The following is a 23,376-nucleotide window of genomic DNA, read 5'->3' on the forward strand; positions in this document are numbered from 1 at the left end:
AGGATCTTTTGCCTTGCAATAGTTTTAGCTGGTCTACACTTTCGGTTTTCATTAGATATTCAAATAGTTTCTTTTAAGTTATTTCGGGTGAAAATATTGATTGAGTCCTTCAAGATTAAACTCTCGTAAATTGGGCTTAATGAAATATCTTTAGTATCTCTATTTATTGCTAAATTTTGGTTCATATATTTTTTTTATCTCAATTACCTCTTCAAAAGTTTGTGGTACCACATTTACAGTTGATATTAAGGTTGCCTCGTCAAACAGAACTAGATGGGTTGGATTTATGAAAATATGCAAAGCCAAAGCCGAATCAAAGTTGTCGTTGTTATTTTTAATCTCAGGGACTTATCTATTGAAATTTTGTAATCATGCAAACGTTCACCTAGTTGTTGATGGGTCCTTCCAATGTAAAATTTTCCACAAGAACACGGGATTCTGTAGACACCGCTACCCAGTACAGGGTCTGTTTTATCCTTACCTGAGTTGAAAAAGTGTTCAACTTTGTGTTCGGTTTTGAAAGAAACAGAGAGATTATGTTTTTTTTAAATTTTTCCAAGTTTATCGCCAAGTTTCGGGATGTATGGTAAAATGATGAAAGTTTTTTTTCTCAATTGCCGGTGTAACTGAATCAAGGGGGACAAGCTCCCTATTTTGTTCTTTTATCTTTTTTAATCGTCTATCTATTATATTTTCAATGAGTTTGATTGGGTAACCATTGCAGAAAAGTATATCCTTGACATAATTTAATTTAGAATTTATATGATTACGGGATTTAAAACTCTGTCGACTAAAGAGATTATTACCCCTCTTTTCACAGAAGGAGGGTGATGGGAAGAGAAATGTAGATATCAATCATTATGAGTTGGCTTTCTATATATAGAAAATTCAAGACTGGGATTAGTTTTTATAATCAAAACATCCAAGAAAGGCAGCTTACCTGTTCCATTTTCCCAAAGAGAAAGGATATCATCAACGAAACGAAACCAGATAGAGTGTTTTAAGTGGAAACTATTCAAAGCAGACTGTTCTATGAAATCCTTGTAAAAAATTTGCCAAATAAGGAGACAAGACAGCGACCATGGATAAGCCCATTATTTGAAGAAAAAATTTGTTTCGGAATTTAAAATACTAGGAGAACTCGTTGCAAAGACGGACAAGGGTTATTATTGTATCAATTTCCAACGTTTTGTAATCCGACCAAGCTGAATTTTCCTCTAATTTTCTTTGTAAACCCTGCTCACATTTATGGCAGTTTACGACAGTTTAATCTTGAAGGACTCAATCAATATTTTCACCCGAAATAACTTAAAAGAACCTATTTGTATATCTAATGAAAACCGAAATTGTAGACCAGCTAAAACTATTGAAAGGCGAAAGATCCTTGCCCAATCATCTTGGTAAATTCATTTTCATTGATTCATGCCTGGGTTTTATTCAGTGTCAGTTCTGTCTTTGCAAGGTAAACTTCGAAAAGTTAGATTTTTTTTCTTTTTTGTTTAGCACTGAGCAGAACTTGATGGAGGCCCTTGTTGAAATATTTGCTTATATTTTCATCTTCATTATTTCGCCACTGGCTGATAAAATATTCGTTTTTCACCCTGGTTGATTTTATTTTTTATTTTTCATTTTGTTACTTTATCTCCTCTTTAAGTTTCATTAGTCATGTATAGCCAGTGTGGTCTAAGAATGTATTTGTGCAAGTATTTCGGATACATCTCATCCGTATTTTCATTTAAAAAAAAATATTTATTGTGCTATTGATGCATTTAAACTGACCCCCACTCCCCAAGCATCCATCCGTTGTTCAAGAATGGCTCGAATCTTATGAGTCTACGAATGCATAATGGCTTAGAGGTCTGTTATTATATACCCTTATTCTAGAGAATTAAAGTGATCACCAAATTTGGTACTGTAAACCGTTATGTGTTGCAAGGCAGAGTTAGACAGAAAAAAATCTGGAAGAGGGGATACTTGTTTTTTTGTTGTATTACTACTACTAGTACTAGTACTACTAGTACTAGCTATATCATTAAGCGGAATAGTGGGGGGTGACACAGAATTGTCAATAGCACCACCCCCAGTCTGTTCAATTACATTGGTTGGAGATGGCATGAGGTCCCCTAAGCCTGATAGCACATATTCCAAGGTGTTTGGGGACAATTGATCAAGCCAGCCTGTATTGTCCTGTGTTGTAATTTATTTATGAAGACCCGGTTCAGAAGCACTAGTAACATCGCCTAGATGCTCAAGCATAAATCTATCTGCCATTCCGGATCCTCAAGCATGTCAATGTCACAAGCTAAATCGTCTAGGTTAGCTGTGTTCCCACAAACATCATTAATAAAACCTCTATACCACCCCATATTTTTCTGAAATTATGTAAGTTTGTCTCTGAACTCCACTGGCGCTGATAGACTTAATATAGTAAAAATTGATGTGTTACCACTCTGTTAGTCTGCTCTCTAATTCATCTCTATAAAAAAGGTTTTATTTTCCACGTGAAGTAACCATTACTTCATAAATTTGAAAAATCGTGTTCATTTTTTTTCCCATACCACCCATAAAACTCAATTCCTCCTAGAATTATTTAAACTAAATACGTTTTGCTTAAAGCATTATTTACAGAACAAATGCATAATAAATTACAAATTTTGTTAGTAACATAGGCACAAACACACAATAAAATAATGAAAATCATTAGATTGTTATTGAATTTGAAATATTAATTATAATATATCAATGAATTATCGGTTAAACATAAAAATAAGCGGCGCATGCACAGCTCACACACAGACACACATACACACACGCGTACACACACACGCACACACGTTCACACACACACACACGTTCACACACACACACACACACACACACACACACACACACACACACACACACATGCGCACACACGCTGAAATATTCTTACAGGTTGAAATTTTGTTTCTAACACCTATATATATTCCATTAGCCTATAAGTAATTATGTCTCTGAAGTCAGATAGAAACGCGTTGCGGAAACAAATTATGCCATGTCTAAATTTCTACTTCAAAAATTCTTAGTTTTCTCATACCTTTCGATTCATTAGGTTACACGAAATAATTTAAAAACATTCAAAATCAGCATCAATATAAAATTTAATTAATATGTAGATTGAAAAAATTTCACCACCAGGATCAAACATAAGAAATAATGATATGGAAATAAATATATGTCATTCAATCATTATGTCATTATTGAATTTGCACTATTCATTATACTATCTCAATGAATTATTGAGTAGACGCGGCGCATGCACCGCACACACACACACACAGACACACACACACAAACAAACACACACACACCCCCAAACACACACACACACACCCACACACACATACACACACACAAACACACACACAAAAAACAATCATTGTTTCGTTATTGAATTTGCACTATTCATTATACTACCTCAATTAATTATTGACTAGACGCGGCGTATGCACCGCTCACACACACACACAACCACACAACAAAATAATGAAAATCATTACGACGTTATTGAATTTGCAATATTCATTATACTATCCCCATGAATTATCGGTTAGATAGAAAAATAAGCAGCGCATCTGCCGCTCACACACTCCTTCAAATTGACTTGGGAAAAAGAATCATTAGCGAGAAATAATATTTGAAAACTCACATTTAAATTTGCAGCTTGCATATCGAGAGCTGTAGGGGCCACATTATTCTCGCCTTGCATTGGTCGTGAAGGGCCCGGCAATGCTTGATAGGGGGTGACCCCAAATATTGACTAGATGAGGCTGATGCATTATGAGAATCTATCCATTCCCTCTTGAATTTTCTGCCAGGTTGCATAGAGGTTTGTGCAGAGCTGACACTGGCTTGAGAGGCTCCTGGCTGGTCCAGAGAAATTGTAATGGAGCTAGCATATCTGAAGATGGATGGTCTTGCAGCTTGCATCGATGTGATATCACCCCATCTTGGTCTCTTTTCGGGGGGAGAGTAATTGTATGAATCCACCTCCACATCCTTAAAAAGAGGACAAATTTAGTAAGGAGATAATAAGCGGTGTTTTACTGATAAATTGCTGATTAAAGGTTATTTTAGTATCTGTAGTACTTTATTCCTTAGCACTTTAGAATAAAACAGAATAAAACAGAATAAAACAACAGATTCTCTCAAAAATTCCAAAGCTATTTTAAAAGGTATAGTTATTATTTATTTAACGGACATCCTTGCTTTTTGAGTGACCACCAAGCAAAGAAAAAAACACATAGAATAAAACAACAGAGTCTCTCAAACCCCGTAAAGCTATTTTAAAAGGTAGAAGAATTATTTATTTAACAGAAATCCTCGCTTTTTGAATGACCACCAAGTAAAGAAAAAAACGCACACAGAATAAAACAACAGTCTCTCAAACCCCCTAAAGCTATTTTAAAAGGCACAAAAATTATTTATTTAACAGAAATCCTCGCTTTTTGAATGACCACCAAGTAAAGAATAAATCACACGGAATAAGACAATAGAGTCTCTCAAACCCCTTAAAGCTATTTTAAAAGCCACAAGAATTATTTATTTAACTGAAATTAATGCTTTTTGAATGACCACCAAGTAAAGAAAAAATCACACGGAATAAGACAACAGAGTCCCTCAAACCCCCTAAAGCTATTTTAAAAGGTATAAAAATCATTTATTTAACAGAAATCATCGCTATTTTAATGACCACCAAGTAAAGAAAACATCACACGGAATAAAACAACAGAGTCTCTCAAACCCCTTAAAGCTATTTTAAAAGGTACAAGAATTATTTATTTAACAAAAATCATAGCTTTTTTAATGACCATCAAGTAAAGAAAAAATCACACGGAATAAGACAACAGAGTATCTCAATCCCCTTAAAGCTATTTTAAAAGGTATAAGAATTATTTATTAAACAGAAATCCTCGCTTTTTGAATGACCACCAAGTAAATAAAAAATCACACTGAATAAAACAACAGTCTCTCAAACCCCTTAAAGCTATTTTAAAAGGTATAAGAAATATTTATTTAACAGAAATCCTTGCTTTTTCAATGGCCACCTATTAAAGATAAAAACACACAGAATATGGCATTTATACATCTTGCTTCCTATCAATTCCGAGTTTCTGGCCAGACCTAGACAAATCCTGTCTTAATAATCAAGCCTTTGTTTTCAGATATGCTACGTTTGAATTTTGGTTCCAAAAACGCACTCTTTTCTATACCTACAAGCACATGTTTTTTTAATCTCTTTGGTGACATGAGCTTGTGAGGCCTTATTTCTAAAATTCACCGTTTGTTTTAACAAAATAGCTTTTATTTAGATCGGAAAAAGATTTTTGATAACTGGAAAAAGGACATTTTTGAACGAAATAACTATTTCTACAGAGCAGGGGGGGTGGTTTTGTTTACATAGAGAAAAAAGCGTACTTTGCGTTTTCTAACGGGTATACGATTGTATGGGTTTTTGTTGTTGGGGGTGGGGGAGGGGGGCTAAGTCCCCCTGAAATTTGAATTTACTGGTAAAATGATTTTTTTTATCTGGAAATAAACTAAGAAATTTAGTAAGCTGTGCTCACGTTGACAATTGACGGATCCATTGTTTCAAAATTAATAATATTCAGTGTACTATGCTCGATATGTTAAAACATAATAAAAATTAAATTCTAATGCACAAACATTTTATACGGAATTTCAACGACGAATAAAAACGGATGTTACCTCGAAAAACCACTCTGGTTGAGTTACATAATTTCGTGCATGCTCCCAAAACATGTTTGACTACTTTATATCATACCAGTTTTTTAAGAATGTGCACGTGAACTCATGACGTACATTCTTATGAAATTCTTATTAATAACAGAAAAAAACCTGTTTGACCACATTATATTATTACGACCATACTCTCAAAACATGTTTGACCACATTATACCTTGCCAAGTTTAAAAAACCTTGACTTTAGTTTCATAACATGTATTATAGCGTGCCAACTTTTAAAATATTCACGTGTAAATACAGTGTCAAAGACATGGGTTTTTCTTGCGCAATCAATGTACCCTTCATATTGTATACACTGTTATCTTGCCCCGTTTCTTGTATCCTTTCATGTACCCCTGAAACTGTATACAAGGTAACTACTATCAGCCAATTTTTCTCAGGGTGTAACTTTTGATGGGTTGGGCTAAATTTGACGAAACTTATATATTTGAAATCAGCATTAAAATTTAATTCTTTTGATGTATATATTGGTATCAAAATCCTGTCTTTTAGAGTTTTGGTCACTATTGAGCCGGGTCGCTCCTTACTTACAGTTCGTTACCACGAACTGATTGATGACCCCTTAATCACAAAGGCCGTTAATTAGAATAAATAGCTCTTATGAAAGTACTGAAAAAACTTTAGTGTAAAGAGCGAGGTATTGACTACGGGGTGAACCGAATCATATACGTAATCATTTCTGTTCGTTTTAAGTTTTGATGTTGCTCCTTACTTTCGGTTGAAAAACTTAGTTTTTTTATTTAATTTCTGATTGTTTCTTTAAATAACGCTGGGAAATCCGGTGCCCCCTTCACAGCAATGTCTCTTTTCCCATGAAAACTTCCTCCTTGGGACTATCCTCCCACGTAGCCCCCGAACCCCCCCCACCACCAGCAAAAATTCCCCCTGAAAACGTCTGTATGCTTCCCAATAACCAATACTGTATGTGGGCATTGGGCAATGTTAATAGGTTGTCGCCCTTCTCCCGGGGACTGTGGGGGATTAATCATCCTCAAAGACATAGTTATTATACTTATCGACCATGCTGAACAAAATGGCCATCTCAAAATTTCGATCGGGTGACTTTGGAAAAAAAATGATCGTGGGAGGGGGCCCAGTTGCCCTTCATTTTTAGTCACTTTAAAAGGGCACTAGAACTTTTAATTTCCGTTCGAATGAGCCCTCCGCGATATTCTAGGACCACTGGGTCGATACAATCATCCCTAGGAAAAAAAAACAACAGAAAAACAAATAAACTCACATCCGTGATCTTTCTTCTGGCAAAAAATACAAAATTCCACATTTTGCAGACAGGAACTTGAAACCTCTACTGTAAGGTTCTCTGATACGCTGAATTTGATGGTATGATTTTCATTAAGATTCTATGAACTTTATGGGGTGTTTCCCTTTTTTTCGAAAATAAGGCAAATTTTCTCAGGCCCGTAACTTTTGATGGGTAAGACTAAACTTGATGAAATTTATATATTTGAAATCAGCATAAAAATATAATTCTTATGATGTATTTATTGGTATCAAAATTTCCTTTTTTAGATTTCCGGTTACTATTGAGCCGGGTCGGCTCCTTGCTTAAAGTTCGTTACCATGAACTGTTTGATATGCTGTCTAAAGATATATGCAGTCTATGCAAACTAATTTTTTTTTTAAGATTTATTTTTATTTTTTAAGGACGATCATTTTTAAGGTTTGTTTAACTGGACTGAATTATTTAAAGTTTCACAAGTTATGTATAGGGGTGTATAATCGTACATCAGCTAATAGGGAGAAGGGGGGTAGTTCTTCCTGTGGGTGTCTGAAGGGTACCAGGAGCCTACTACTTGGAAATTTGGCCATGATTCTTATTTTTTGCTAAGTTTTAGATAGACATAGAAGGGGATAGTGGGATTTCCACTCCCTAATTTTTTTTCTTCAGAAGTATTGTTTAGTAAGCAGGTAATGTGGATGTTTTGTTGTGACAGTCCTCCTCTGTAACACAGAACATCACACAGAATATATTCTGTAACACAGAACAGAACATATTCTTACTTGGGTTGCAAGCTCCCATAAAACACTGGAAAGTAATGCTTCATTTGTGAAAATTGTATGTTATTTGGAAACGCAAATACAGTAAAGGAGCATCTTTTTTCTCAAAGCATTAAAAGTTAAATCGTATTTTAATGATTGAGTGTTGATGGACCGGTAGCTCCTTTTGCATTTAGGACAACGTCGGATATATTGTTAAACAAGAACACATTTTAGATATTTCTTTTATTTCAATGAAATTTAAGGGGTATATTAGAACAGATTTTAGATATTTACACATATCTGTTCTTGTTAAGCAAGAACAGATTTTAGATATTTCTTTTATTTCAATGAAATTTAAGGGGTATATTAGAACAGATTTTAGATATTTACATATATCTGTTCTTGTTAAACAAGAACAAATTTTAGATATTTTTTTTATTTCAATGAAATTTAAGGGGTATATTAGAACAGATTTTAGATATTTACACATATCTGTTCTTGTTAAACAAGAACAGATTTTAGATATTTTTTCTATTTCAATGAAATTTAAGGGGTATATTAGAACAGATTTTAGATATTTACACATATCTGTTCTTGTTAAACAAGAACAGATTTTAGATATTTCTTTTATTTCAATGAAATTTAAGGGGTATATTAAGCCATAAAATAAACATAAATTACCTGGCATATAAAAGATATATGCCATCCCCTTCCTTCTCTGTAGACTGAAGCTTTAACTTTTCTCCTGACAATTAAGGAACGAACACTCTAATCAAAGGGAGTAGGATTCAAATAAAAAAGGTTTTTTCCAACGCTTCAAGAATGTAAGTCATTATTGACGTACATAAATGCTTTGAACTACTACCAGTAGTAATGTAAACATAATTTCCTATTATATCTATCTTTTGTGCACAAAAATATTTGAAGTAAAACAATAAAAGACTTTAGAAAAAAGGAATAGGACTGCAGCTGTTTATAGGTGTGTAGTTGTGTAGCTGTTTATATCGTTTGGAGCCGGGGTCAGCCGTGTGACTCTCAGTGAGCTCAGCCAGGGTAGACCAAGCTCCAAATGGATATCTTGAGGAATCTGGGGTTAAACGGTTAAACACGGAATCTGGGGTTAAACACGGGAGGCATTAGTTGATTTGTCTCCAACCACTGATTGCTCTCCCGGCCAAAGGCAGAAAATCAGAAGATCGGTACCTCGTGGGCTACTTAATACCATTGGTCAACATGTGATTTTTTTTTCGAGCCTGATTCAATAATTGTTTTTATCAGTCTCAACTGATCCTGTGTGTGGTAAGGACGCTGTAAATTCATTCAAAATTAATGAAATTTTGTTTGAGTTTTTTATCAGTAAATTTATCAATTAGTGATTTTTCTTTTTTCTTTGTTTTATATTATATTTTTCTGATCACAGCTATTGGTTATACAGCCTAAAGTATTTGCTTAGGTTGTATTCACTGTGTTATTCACCGTCCTTCTTGATTTTTTTTTATATTTTTAAAAAGCTTTAATATTTAAAAGAAACATTACAATTTTATTTTATAGTCAGAATTTTTGATGGGGAGGGGGGGATTTATGCAGGGCAGAACTAGACGGACATCATGGAGATATGCTCGGACAAGAACTAAGATTAATTTCATTTTACTCAAATATAATTGTCAGCAAATATAATTTCAAGTCATAATTTCATCGAAGAAGCATTTGCAAATTGCCTTGCGCATCAAAATTAGGATGAAATGAAGGAACAGAATATTTTCATGTCGCTTTATGGGAACTTACGCCAGAATTCCTTTATTCGATTAAAATTGCTTATTTGACACCCGATGAATTGAAACTAATAAAACTACGATAATTATGCTAATTCAAAATTTAGGTATTTCAGAGGGTATGCTCAACAGAACAAGCCTGAGTAATAACGTAGATAAAGTAGCTACAGGGAAAACTTCACCGAACGAAGCTCGGTTCTATGGCACTACTTCTATAATATAGAAAAGATGTTTGATTTTTTTTTTTTTTTTTTTTTTTTTTTTTTTTTTTTTTTTTTTAATGAGGTTTAAAATTTATAGATAAATTAAAAGATTAATGAGAACTAAATTTGTAGATTCTATCTTAAATTAAAAAAAATAAAATATTACAAACTGACCTATTTTAAAGACAAAGCGGTACCATTCAGTTATTGGAAACATACCCAAAAAGTGAAGTTAGGTTAATCCTAATGAAAAATAACAAGACTTGATGATAAAATAATACTTTAGAAACAAAATTATGGAAACCTAACCTAACCCCATCCCCACCCCTAATGTGCAAATATATAGCCCAAATTATACAATTTCAAAGCATTTTGTCTAGTCCAATGAATTATTCTCCATCCATTGTAATATACGGTGCCAAAAAATTTCTCTACAGTGCATCCATACTTGTTTTTGTAGCTATGCAACCGGTTTTCTGAGATGTAACCAAAGCGTTATTCATCAATTTCCTTCCAATAACCGAAAAGTACTCATAAAGCTATAAGCAACTTTGTGCTTTATAATCCTTATTGTATATTTGTGCTTGTTGTTAAGTTTCGAGTGAAAAAAAGGTAAATAGAATGGCGTTGCACGCTACAGTCCCCACCAGGGGTGGTGATCCCTTCTATGCATTCGCACACCCCTCCTGTGTACCTTCCGCAGATTTTTCCAGGTACCCATTTAGAGCTGGGTCGACTCTGGCTGAGCTTAAAGAGTCACGCCACTAACCCCCGTTCCAAACCTAATAATCAGCGACACCAAGACTCGAGCCCCTGGCCTCATGGAACTATTTTATAAATGGTTTTGCAAATTATGTGTTACTGTATGCTTTTGGCAACAGTTTGCATATTGACCTGTTAGTCCTCCATGGGGTAGCCAAAAATTGTTAGTAACTACTAAGCCAGCGAAAACAGGTCTATAAGGAAAAACATCTTTTTATGCAACAAGGAATGATCAAATCTTATGTCCATGAGCGTAGTTTTTTTCTCATTAATAATGTTTTAAAAATTTAATTTCAGCCTCAGTAACAGAAGACTCCTTTGCTGCCCCTTTGGCTGTTGAAACACTAGACCTAAGTGATAACTATATAGCGACGATTGAAAATAGAAGTTTTCGCAACCTGACACTGATGCGGCATCTAAATCTAAGCTCAAACAAATTATTTGAACTAAAAGACGATGTATTTTATGGTAAGTTTTGTATATATGTTACCATGAATGTCCAAAATCTGGTTAATGTTGACATTCACCGGTGAATATTAGAAATTTCTTTTTCTCTGCTTGGATTCAATTAGCTTTGCGAGTCAGCTTTTTCAGTCTTATGCAAGCTATGATAGCAAAATTTAAAGTTAGGTTAGGTTAGATTATGTTACTTTAGGTTAGGTTAGGTCAATTTTGGTTGCAATTATCAGAAACGGGTTAAAAACCCAACCTAAGCTAACATAACCCAACCTCACCTAACCAAACCTAATCTATTCTAATCTCACCTGTCACCATCAAACCTCGCATTAAATTGAAAATGTTAACTGACAAAGCTGACTAAATCCAAGGCGATTTAGTTACATAGAATACCGAGATATTTCGGACATTCACCGGTCGACATTCACCAATTTGCGGACATTCACGGTAACATTTATACATAGTATCATACATTTTATTTGCTGTAGTTATTTATATTAATTGAATATATCCATCCCCTAATACACGCCATAAAAATATAAGACAGTTTCTCGAAAACAGAGTTATTTTATGATGTTCAGGTTCAACAGCAGGTTAGGGTTTTCGAATTTCAGAATCGTTTCACTGATCCGAAAGAACAGGTAATTATGCCTCAATGAAAAATTTCGCACCAGTGAAACGACCAAGGATTCAAAATGGAGTGATTCTTTATCATTCTGTGAGATTAATCAGCTCCGTGCGATGGTTCGATGGCTTTGGGTCTGAGCCCTTTCCCCCCTTTTACATTTCGTTGACTCGGAAAATTGCTCATAAAATCGAATATGAAAAGACTATTTCCTTACAGAAACCAGAAAAAACCGCTCCGACCAATTAAATACCCCCTCTCCCCCAATCAACAATCCTTGGTTCAGGCCTGTTGTCCTCAAAGCCTTAGGGTCATGATAATGCAAAATTAAAAATTTCACACTGAGTAATTTATGCTACATGAACTAAAAACCCTAAATACATTACAAAAATATGTTTTATATGTATTGCAAGCCCAACAAATCGTCCTAACCTTTCAACTTTTTCAAAATTTTCCTCACTCACTCAACTCATAAGCCCTCTGTTGTCAAACCTACTATTCCCACACAGGTCTTTTTGCAACTCACTCATTTCATCATACTGACATATCATATGACAGAGAGTCTCATCTAAATTTTAACCTTAAGGTCCAAACCCTCCCCTCAAAGCACAGGTCCTTAGACCAGCTAAGAACCATCCTACCCTTGCATTCTCCCTAAATATTTTCTTCTTGTCCCAAGGGCTAAACTACTGACCCTCAATTAAATAACGTACTTTAACTCTTAAATTTACCTTAAAATATACTTTTCTCTCACGTGCTACTTGCCTTCGCGCAGAAGTGTAGAAAACCAGAAAGGTTTTTTTCCATTGCCAAATATGGACCTCATGGCCTAATATATTATTTTCTATCATTTTTAAACCAAATCCGTTATTTCATATTTTCCCCTTCCCTACAATATTGTACCACATTTTTTCGTCTGGCACAGGTGAGAACTTGGAATAGGGAGAAATATAATATATAATATAATATAACATGTATAAAATATAAATATAATATATATAATAGCCTTGGCAATTTCAACCGTGTTTCTGCTGTAAATACTGACGAGTCTTGCGTGAACCTATGTGAGGTGAGGAAGCAGAAACTCTTTCAAAACTTATTCTATGAGTTTAATTTTAGAATTTATTTCATCAATGGTATTTTTAGAGTAAGTTTGTTTTCTTTTATTTGCTTTATGTTCTTTTTCGCTGGTGACGGCTGTTGAATATATAGACAAAATTTTCGCTTTGGTTGCATTCACTGTTTTAATCAATTTCTTCATAAATTTTCTATTATCTTCTCTTGTTTCATATGTTTTGGTTGTATAGTTGAACTTTTTCTTCAGAACCTGTTTTGTCCTCTTTATATTAAAAGTCTACAGATTTCCCTTTGAAACCTCACCTGAAATGTAGAATTTGAATTTTGCGCCCGATTAATTTAAAGAATTATTTTACTAATAGGACAGCTTGTTAAGAAGGAGAGGGTGTCTATAATAACTGAAATTCTTAAAAATGAAACTTTCACAAAAATCAGTGTATCAAAGAATCAGTCCTCTAGTGTGATTCAAAATACATAAAATTTTGCAATTTCAGACTACTAATTAGATACGAGCCTCAGCAAATCTGTGTAGTTTAGAAAAAAGGGGAAATAATCTAATCGGAGTGCGGTTCTGATAAAAACGGCAGTATCATTTGTTTGTTTTGTTTTTCCATATGTGATCGTATTGATTATGTGATCTTATTAATCCCAGAATATTGAAAGGGCTTATTCAGACGTAAAAGTAAATGCTGTTTTTGAGAGAAGTGTTCTTTTTCAGTTAGAAAAGAGATCAAACCACGGAAAATTGCCGATCTCTGCCATTTTGCACTGGAAACCCAAAAGTTGGCCCAAACAGGACCAAAACGCTATTAAGGAAAAATTTTGAGATCCCCAATTGGCTTAAGATTAACCAAAAGATTCAGAGTTCCATGGAACCATTGGTTCAAATTTGGGACGTTTGTTACAATGGCTATAACATTTACAGTACACGAGTGTAACAGTCAAAAATAGCTGGCCATATAGCCTAGAAATCAGATCTTACAAGTGGAGACTACCGATTTTGCTAAGCAAAAATTTTAGCTACGTCACTGCCAAAATGTTATTAAGAAAAGGTTCCGAGGTTGGCAATTGACTTTGGGCGACCAAAAACGAACAGAAAATAATAAAAAAATACCCTTCAAGAAATAAATTTTCAGAGAAAACTAAGGAGCCATAATAAACTTAAGACCAGCAATATAAGACAATCAATCATTTCCTATAATAATTCAAATTTAAAACGGCCAAACGTTAAAATAAAGTAATAAATGCGACTCAAACCCCCCGAAATTGAAATAAATTATAATATCAGTCAGAGACATCTTTTTCGATTTAATAGCAGCATTCGATTCAATGTGTCTTCCGCTATCATTGGAAATCAAGCTACAGGAGGGAGCACAATCGAAGCTAATGACCCTTATGAAGGTCTACTATGAGAAACACATAAAGCAACATCCCTGTTTATGATGAGCTAACACAGTCCTTCTAAATCGCCTATGGCGGGAGTTGAGGCTTCCAGCCTCCTCTATCCTCTTCAACTACATAATTAATAAGATTTTCAGATCAGAAGAGAGAATGGTGGTAACTAGTTTTGAGGAAGTAGGGAACACTGAATACGCAGACGATGGAAGACTCCCCGCCGAATCAACCGTCTAAGCTATGAACATATTGCAGAGAATGGTAAACAGTGCTAGCATAATGAGCCTTGCTTTCAGTGTCCCCAAAATCAAGGACCTTTCCAAGGACCTGGGCCATTTAGGCATTGTGGTCCAGAAGATAGATCAGCCTGAAAATCGAAATTCGAGTCCTGGTGGCTTTTATTTACTGTCCTTAGTTGTATACATTTGAAGTCTGGTCACTAAAGCAAGAGAAGAAGGCTCACCTGACATCCTTGACAAGGAGTTCCTAAGAATCTTTTGCGGTCTCAAGATTAGCCAAAGAATAAGGAGCAAAATTCTAATCAAAATTTGCTGTCAGAAGCATTCAATATCCATCATTTTCAAGAGCAGAAGGCTGAGATGATTTAGTTTTGTTATATGGCGCCTAATCTAGTACCTAACTCGCTAGTCGTTCGAACTTAAACCCTTTTCCCCTTGAAAGAAATACCAAGGAGGTCAAATAAATCTTGGCATGCCAGAGTGAAGAATGATCTCATTCTTTTGGAGGATTCCGGAATCTCGGACGCAGATAGGACAAGTAATGGTTAGAACTCAGTTGATTCAGTTAATAGACTAAAGACAGTGGAAAATATACTCCAGTGTGTCCTTGGTACGAAGCTGAGCTTTGCAGTCTGTACCTAGTCTCAAGTACAACTAAGTAAGTTTGAAATGTTTTGGTAAGAGCTTGGAGGACCAAATTGGCAAATTCAATTTAAAGTTTAAAGCTTCCTTTTGAAAAAGGAAGGGGGAAGGTATTGGAAAGGCAAAGTCAAATTTGGCTCTGGGGATTTGGCGTATTCCTCTCCCAGAAAATTCCCCCATGGCAAAATAGTTTCTGTGAATATTTTTCCTAGGAGAAATCACCCCTGAGATATTTTCTGACTCATTCCTAACTCCCATTGAGCCTTCAGGTAAAACTATAATGACTTCTTGGGAAGAGGGGTGGTAGAAACAGAATACTACACATTTTGGGAGCATGATCCATCTTTCAAGTTTTTTCTGTTATCAGGACAGGCATAATAATAACATGTGTGCCTAGTCGAATTGCAATTCAGGCACCGAGTAGGATTTTGACAAGGGTTCTCAGGGGAGCTTGTGTGGCCAGTTTCTCCACAGCGGCTACAAGTTTCAGCTTCCTTACAGTCCGCCGCTATGTGCCCCACATGATGACACCGATAAAACCTTCGAGGCAAAAAGTAGAATGCTTCTAGGCGGAATAGTTCGAAACCAATTTTAATCGGGTTCGTTAAGGCAGCAGACAAAGTACTTTTAGAGGGGTAATACATTTTAAACGCTTGCGAATTGCCACACTTGATTGCTTTTTCACAGTCTTTTGACAGATTTTTCAGAAGATCCTCCGTCACGTTGCTGGGGAGACGTTTCACTGTACCGATGAACTGGGAATTAACAAGTCGATTGTCAATTTCATGGCTAATTTTGAGGGCAGCCGAGACTTTTTCTGCGGCCTGCTTCGAAGAGACTGACAGTTGCCATTCCTTATTTCTCCGCCTCAGCACTGCATCCGCTAATGTTGTATCACCCAGTGCCAAGCTTGTTATAAAGTCCTTACGCTTTCCTGGATCGTCTAACTCAGGAGGCATATTCTTCACGACAAACCGAGAATAGCTGTTTTTCCACATTTGGCGTTTTAGATACTGACGAGGAGGTTGTATGCTAATTCTTGGAATTAGCAATAATTTTCAAACCATAGTTCAGAGTATCTAACTTGCGGGAAAACTGTTGCAGCTCACTGTCCATTTTTCTCGTCATTTCGTTCACTTTGGTAGTAATACAGACTGCAATTTCATCACCACACGTGGGAACAGACTCCGGTTCGAGAATAACGAAAGTCGGAAGTTCTTTACCGTCCTTAGCACAGCGCCATATGGCTTTTGTGATATTCGTCAAGTTATCACAGTCTTTTTTGTATTTGCGTAATCGTTCTTCATATCCGAGTTCAACCTCATAGTAAGTCCACAGCAGTTTTTTGGCTTCCATAATACTGGCATGATGAAAAAACTATTCCTTTGATAACGAACATATCAGTCTTAATACCCTTTGTCATGCATCTAGATACAAAGTTTAAAACTGGATTCAATACCAGCACAGTTTTCATTTCATTAATCTGGATTAAGTCCAAAATACATTCACCAATTTCTTTGATAATTAATAATATCGAATTCTAGGCAGATATTTAAGGGCTGAATTATATATTCAATATTTTTCTGGTTACCTTGTGAGAAAAGTAAGTGAAGTGTTGAAGGCTGTCTACTTTGTCCCCGCAATTTAAGGGGCGAGCCCAGCGGGTACCACGGCTCTTGCTAACAACTCTCCACCACCACCCCCCCCTCTGCTTACTTTTCTTTCCCCACCTCAATTGCAGCGTAAATGCCTCTAAATATCAGATGTCCTATTTATTTAAAATCACACTGCTTGATGGCTAACCTCCAATATTATCAGTGAAAAAATTTCAAATTCATACCACTTTTACAAAATAAATGTCTAGAAACTAGTTAGTAGATTAAGCAAAGGTTTTATTATAGGTCAGGAACTATAATCCTTTGACAAATATTGCAAAATCCAATAGCTTCACTGGGATTATAATTCACTGAAAAAGCTTACTGGTTTGATAATGTTAATAAAATATCCAATTTATGACAGATACATTCACTTTGAACTCTGAATAAATACTCGATTCAGAGTATTGATTCAGAGTTTTAATCCTTACTTTTACGTGAAAAGATTTTTTTTAATTTAACCTGTAGGTTTTATTTTTATATTTTATGTGTTTCAATTCTTCTTTTCGTTTTTTTTTTTGGATGAGGGCTGAGTGATCATAGCTTGGCAAGATACAGCTTAAATAAATAAATTTGCTTGCTTATTTGAAATAATTTTCTGCGATGTAATTTTCCAGAAATGCCAATTGTTGGGGGGATAAGCCTATCCTCAGCTATGGGGCAAGCAGCCAATTTTGCAACACATGTATAAAGATTATGTTTTCACACTATAATCTCCTATGAGACATACAATTTATGCATGGTTAAGTAGTTAAATAAATCAAAAGGCGCTGAATACTGTTTACGTTGCCAAAATAGCCTATATTCAATATCTAGGGAAAAGCTTAGGGTACTAAATTGAAATTTATAGGGAATATTAGGCAAGTTGATGTTGAAATATGACAAGGGGATATGGGCTGATCTAAACCATTGACACTCCTTGCCTTGAGGTTTTATAAATACCATAGCTGCAATATCTTGGGAACAGAAATTAACCGCTTGAGAAAGATATTTGAAGTTTTGCGGGAGCATAGGACAGTGAGGTGGGGAACGTGGATTTTAATTTTGATTTAGGAGACCAAAGTAAGCATATAAAGGATGCCAAAATTTAGAACAAAGGTGTGGTTATGTTGATTCTCGTTTTAAAATACCCAATCTTGTTTATGTTGTTCTACTTTAAAATTTCAGGCCATGACGACACTTCAATCAAAATTTTATTCGATCAGGCAATAAATCCGGTTGTAATGATTCTTGGCGTCCTATATTTTCTTTTCAAACCAATAAAAGAGAACAAAATTCAGTAAACAACCTCAAAATAAGTTTAAAAACACTAGTAGTTACATCAAAATCTAGTACAATAAGATTCTTATAATAAAAGGTCAATCATTATTCGTCTTGATTCAAAGTTGTAAATAGATGGGAGTAAGGATGGCTCCAGACTCTATATAAGGCTTTGCATAAAAAATTATGAAGTAGAATACTAACCAATTCTATAAAATGTTGTCCAAATATTGAATTGCCAGCTAAAATTTTAAATCTTAAGCAGGGCTTAAGAATAGGGCTAGCGCCTCCTAAGCCTTCTTAAAGTCAGAAGGTCGATTGGTCTTTAATGAAGGCAATTTTATTTCAAGCGGTATGCTTTTATTTTTCATAACTGAAACAACAACAGAAAAATGACATCTCAAGGTTAATTAAGTTTACTGCCTGCTCCTTCCCCTCCACTCAAAACGACTAAGCGACTTTAACTCTACTTGGGTATGATTGGAAACGATGTGTGCTCTGAACAGTATGGTTTTGTTTCTCAAGTTTCATTAAAACAGCAAATAAGATTGATTATTCAAAGTAAGTTGATTGTTCATTGTACTTTCTGTTCGACTTGGGTCTGATTCATTCATTGATAGTAATTTCTGTTCCACTTACGTGTAGAATATGAAGCAACTTTATTTCTGCTCGTCTTTGATTTAATATAGTTATTTACTGTCTTTCTGAATGACAGTTTTTTTTTTTAAAAAGATTTTTTAATTAATCTGTAAAAGGGTGTATTATTTATGGTTTGTATTAACAAGTTGATCAATCTGTTTAGTTTAACAAGTTTAACAGTCTGTAACAAGTTTACATTCTCATGAACTTCGCGCCCACCAGTGTGGTAGACTTAATAGGCAATATGATAATGACCTTATCCTTTAAGTTCTTTCATTGTGGTCCGTATAACGATTTTACTTGGTAGCATAAATAAGGACATAAAGAAAAATTCACCTAGAACCTATTATTTCCAGGATTAGATCAACTTGAAGATTTGGACATAAGTAATAACCTGTTTCATAGTTTTCCTTCAGCTGCCCTTCACCGGATTTCTAATTTGAAGTCGCTCAACATATCTGGCAATCTTTTTGACGTAAGTAATATTTGTCGACATCAATTTTGCCAAATTTAGTTATAACTAGTGTAGTGTCTGATTCATTGTAGGCTCTTGAGTAGGCTCATGAGAGTTCTCATGAGCAGGCTCTTCATTGTTCCTTCATTCTAGTTCCTTGTAGAGCATCCACAAGGAACCGGAATAGCATTGTAGTGCACAGAACCTCTGTAGTATGCACTTATGTTCCTGGGTGTGTATAGCACAGCACATTGCCAATTTAATACTGCCACTGTTGTTGACCTGTCTTGTTGTGTTCATCTCCAGCAAGTGTTTTTTTTTTCAGTAATATTGTTTTCTTGTTTCATTTAATTCTGATAACGTGCTGAATCAAACAATATGTAGCTGTGAAAGGTTTACAACATTTAAAAATGAATAGAAAAAAATAGCTGGCAGACATATCCTGAGAACACTAAAAGAAAATGTAGTATTACAATCGATTATTTTTTCCATTTTTCAATAGCTTATAGTTTGCAGTCTCGTCAATCTTGGACTCAGCTAAGAGCACGCCTTTTGTAAAAACGTGTCATGAAAAAGTAACCAAACTGATATAGAAGTTATTGGGAAATACTCTAAACCTTAAGACTTTGGGTGCCCAGGACTAAAGACACACTGCGATCGTTCCTGGAACTAAAATGGAAAGACACCTTTCTTCCAGGGGGCACATAGTAAATATTGAAGGGTCTTCCACGTTTTATGCATTAATTTTTCCCACCATGTCCATAAGAACCTCCAAATATCCATAAATAATAAAAGTCGATGGACCATTGACATAAAAAAAAGTTTTTAAGCCTATAGGGCAAATCAACAGGACAGCTTGTAAAGTATCACAATTAAATAGTAAAAAAACAGCATTCTTTGATGCACTAAACTCGATTTTTAATATTAATTGTGTATAGAAAGAAAGCAAGTTAAATGAGTTCTTATGGTGCATCTGTCCCACCGCTGGGTTGTTGACACTGATTTTATATGATGGACACTATTATATTCAACTGAATAAAAGTTTATGGAGATAAAGATAAATTTGCTTGAAAAATAATTTTTCTGTCAAAAGTGACAAGGAACAAAATATCACATTAGCATAACTAACCTGTTGATTAATGATAATTGGTGTTTACCTTTTCTGTGTAACGGGAAGTGCTGTGGCAAACTTTGCCGGCTTCACCATCAGAAGTGTTGCACTAACAACGATTACACTTCGTTTCTTTGCCAAAGATTAAACTCTTTAGTTGACAACCGCTCAAAACATTTAAGATGTATTTCCCGAAAGGAATCTTTCTGAAAAAACTGAAACAAAATAACAATACGTTCATAAGCACATACCAGACGTGTGGATCAAAGCGTAGAGTATAAAAATACTGTTACTGCTTAAAATCAACTTCATTATCTATTCCTTGATACTACATAAATATTGTTACTTTTAAAATACACAGTGCATACAGGTCAATGCATTACTTCGACCAAAATCATGAAGCCCAACCTAATCTGTGTTGTGCTTTTAGACATGCGTTCTTTTGCCTCAGAATTTAGCGCATAGCGTGTCTGAGAAAGGATTTATAACTATTTCTGTTGACTTTTATTTGAACGTTTTTGTTGACTGTCTAGCATTTATTTGGTCTGTTAATTTTGAAACTTTATTTAGTTTTCTTCTGGCACGTCGTGTTTTTCTCAAAACTTTACGTGAGCATAACCTCTCTGCTGGATCATGTCGGGATCGTTTGTGGCACTATTACTCCTCGACTTACCGAGATAACCTTTCTTTTCCCTGGCACCCGGTAAGTGATGCCATAGGAGCGCTACAGCAAGATTTATTTTTTGATGAAGGCCCCGGCGAGAACATAGGGCGAGAACAAAATATCACATTAGCATAACTAACCTGTTGATTAATGATAATTGGTGTTTACCTTTTCTGTGTAACGGGAAGTGCTGTGGCAAACTTTGCCGGCTTCACCATCAGAAGTGTTGCACTAACAACGATTACACTTCGTTTCTTTGCCAAAGATTAAACTCTTTAGTTGACAACCGCTCAAAACATTTAAGATGTATTTCCCGAAAGGAATCTTTCTGAAAAAACTGAAACAAAATAACAATACGTTCATAAGCACATACCAGACGTGTGGATCAAAGCGTAGAGTATAAAAATCCTGTTACTGCTTCAAATCAACTTCATTATCTATTCCTTGATACTACATAAATATTGTTACTTTTAAAATACACAGTGCATACAGGTCAATGCATTACTTTGACCAAAATCATGAAGCCCAACCTAATCTGTGTTGTGATTTTAGACATGCGTTCTTTTGCCTCAGAATTTAGCGCATAGCGTGTCTGAGAAAGGATTTATAACTATTTCTGTTGACTTTTATTTGAACGTTTTTGTTCATTTAATTTGGTCTGTTAATTTTGAAACTTTATTTAGTTTTCTTCTGGCACGTCGTGTTTTTCTCAAAACTTTATGTGAGCATAACCTCTCTGCTGGATAATGTCGGGATCGTTTGTGGCACTATTACTCCTCGACTTACCGAGATAACCTTTCTTTTCCCTGGCACCCGGTAAGTGATGCCATAGGAGCGCTACAGCAAGATTTATTTTTTGATGAAGGCCCCGGCGAGAACATAGGGGTTGGGCAAAGAGCCAAAGATTTCATTTTTATACAATCCTGAAAGGGCTTATCCCAGATTTGCTCTCAATCACTTAGACTATCTGGCTTGGCTTTTTCTACAATTAGCCATGTCTTGATGCCGACTGAAAAATACTTGATTTTAATTCAAAATCATGGGTGGACTATATCCTTTACTAGGTTGCAGCTACTGCTGCAACCACAATCAAAGTCAAATGCTTATCCTTTTGTAATCTGAAATTTTGGAACAAAGGAGCTCGTATTTCTGGAACTGAGAGTGTTGCTCTGCACTAAAAAAGGGAGAAAGTTAATGGAAGAGGGAATTGTTGGAATTCAGCTTGTCATAATTCATATTATATTTTTTAGTGACTATTGCATCCCTTAACCTGTCGATCTATTGATGACTGAGTGACATCAGAAATTTAAATATCCTCATTTATCCCCCTTCTTTCGGTTTTCATATTATTTGCAGGACTATCAGGTACATTTACTTTATTTCAGGATATAGAAGGTGTTGCCAAACTTAACATCAACTCTCTTGAAATCTTAGACTTGAGTCGAAACAGCATAAGAAGAATTTACAACGGGTCTTTCAGTTCGCTACCCAACCTCAAGATTCTTGATTTGGGAGCAAATTCTATCAGGAAGGTGAGTAACCATAAATGCAGTTTTAGTACCTAAGAAAGAAATTCTCTCGAAATTGGTTTAAGGAGCCCCCTACCTAGGAAAAATTTGTCAAACTCGTTGAAATTCTAGATAATCTTGATATTTTGACGGTGGCCGGCGTTTACCACCGCTGCGGTAACCGCCACGGGGGTATTTATCGAGGGGGTATTTTCCGTGGGGTTGTTTGCCATGGGGGGTATTTTCCGCGGGGGGATTTTCATGGGGGGGTATTTTCCACGGAGGGTATTTTACGGTGGGGGGGGAAAACGCCTTGAAGCATTTGGCAAAGAATAGAGTCGCTTTGAAGTGATCATACCACTCAATATTCTCTCTAGACCATTTCACATACATATTTCAAATACATATAATAACAAAAAACAATTTATTTCTTACCCACTTACAAATGGATAAGAGTGTAGTACAACAGGAAAACCGACAAAGAACTGCAAATAACAAAAAAATGAAGAAAACAACCCAAAAATTAACAAAAGAGGGGGATAAGAGAATTGTTAGAAAGCAAAAGGATTTTATCATCATCTAAGTAACTTGAGCTAATCTTTTCCACTAAGAGAATAATATATGTTGCAAGATATTGACTAATTAAATTTAGGCTCCAACATGATTATGAAGACTAAAAAATAAGTTTACTGGACCGATAAAAATTCGTCTTTACCACAGGTCATCTGTACTCTGAAGCACATAAACCCCAACACAGAATAACAAGAATGATCACAAAACTAGAGTATAGCTATGCCAGTGATTGTTCACTGGAAATACAGAGACGACCGGTCGAACAGAACACACAAGCTAACATATACAATAAAAATATTAAAGATTCTTCCCCGACGTAAAGTTGGAAATTTTTATCCAGATTCGAGGTTTCCTATAGTGTTTTCGACCAAAAGCTTTCACATTAATTGAAAGGAACTTAAATTCTTAGAGAATGTTTCTACTTTAAACTATTTTCTTTTCGCTTGTTACACTCATAATAAAGGTTTGCCACGATAACGAAGATTTTGGAAATTTTTCACACTGTGGATTTTTCTTTCACTTAAAATCTTCATAA

The 23,376-nt window shown here is 35.2% G+C and overlaps 1 protein-coding gene across 1 annotated transcript in view; it reads left to right on the plus strand.

Moving 5' to 3' along the window:
* The window catches only part of LOC148956945 (uncharacterized), a 108,925-nt gene that overhangs the window by 59,238 nt on the left and 26,311 nt on the right, over positions 1-23,376 (plus strand). Inside the window, exons 6-8 of the mRNA XM_089087897.1 lie at positions 10,841-11,011; positions 18,888-19,006; positions 22,146-22,292. Coding sequence (XP_088944023.1) covers positions 10,841-11,011; positions 18,888-19,006; positions 22,146-22,292 — 437 coding nt within the window. The remainder of the gene's footprint in view (positions 1-10,840; positions 11,012-18,887; positions 19,007-22,145; positions 22,293-23,376) is intronic.

The sequence above is a fragment of the Artemia sp. Qi Xiang Cuo genome, chromosome 1 (assembly GCF_049724085.1).
Source record: "Artemia sp. Qi Xiang Cuo chromosome 1, ASM4972408v1, whole genome shotgun sequence".
NCBI lineage: Eukaryota > Metazoa > Arthropoda > Branchiopoda > Anostraca > Artemiidae > Artemia > Artemia sp. Qi Xiang Cuo.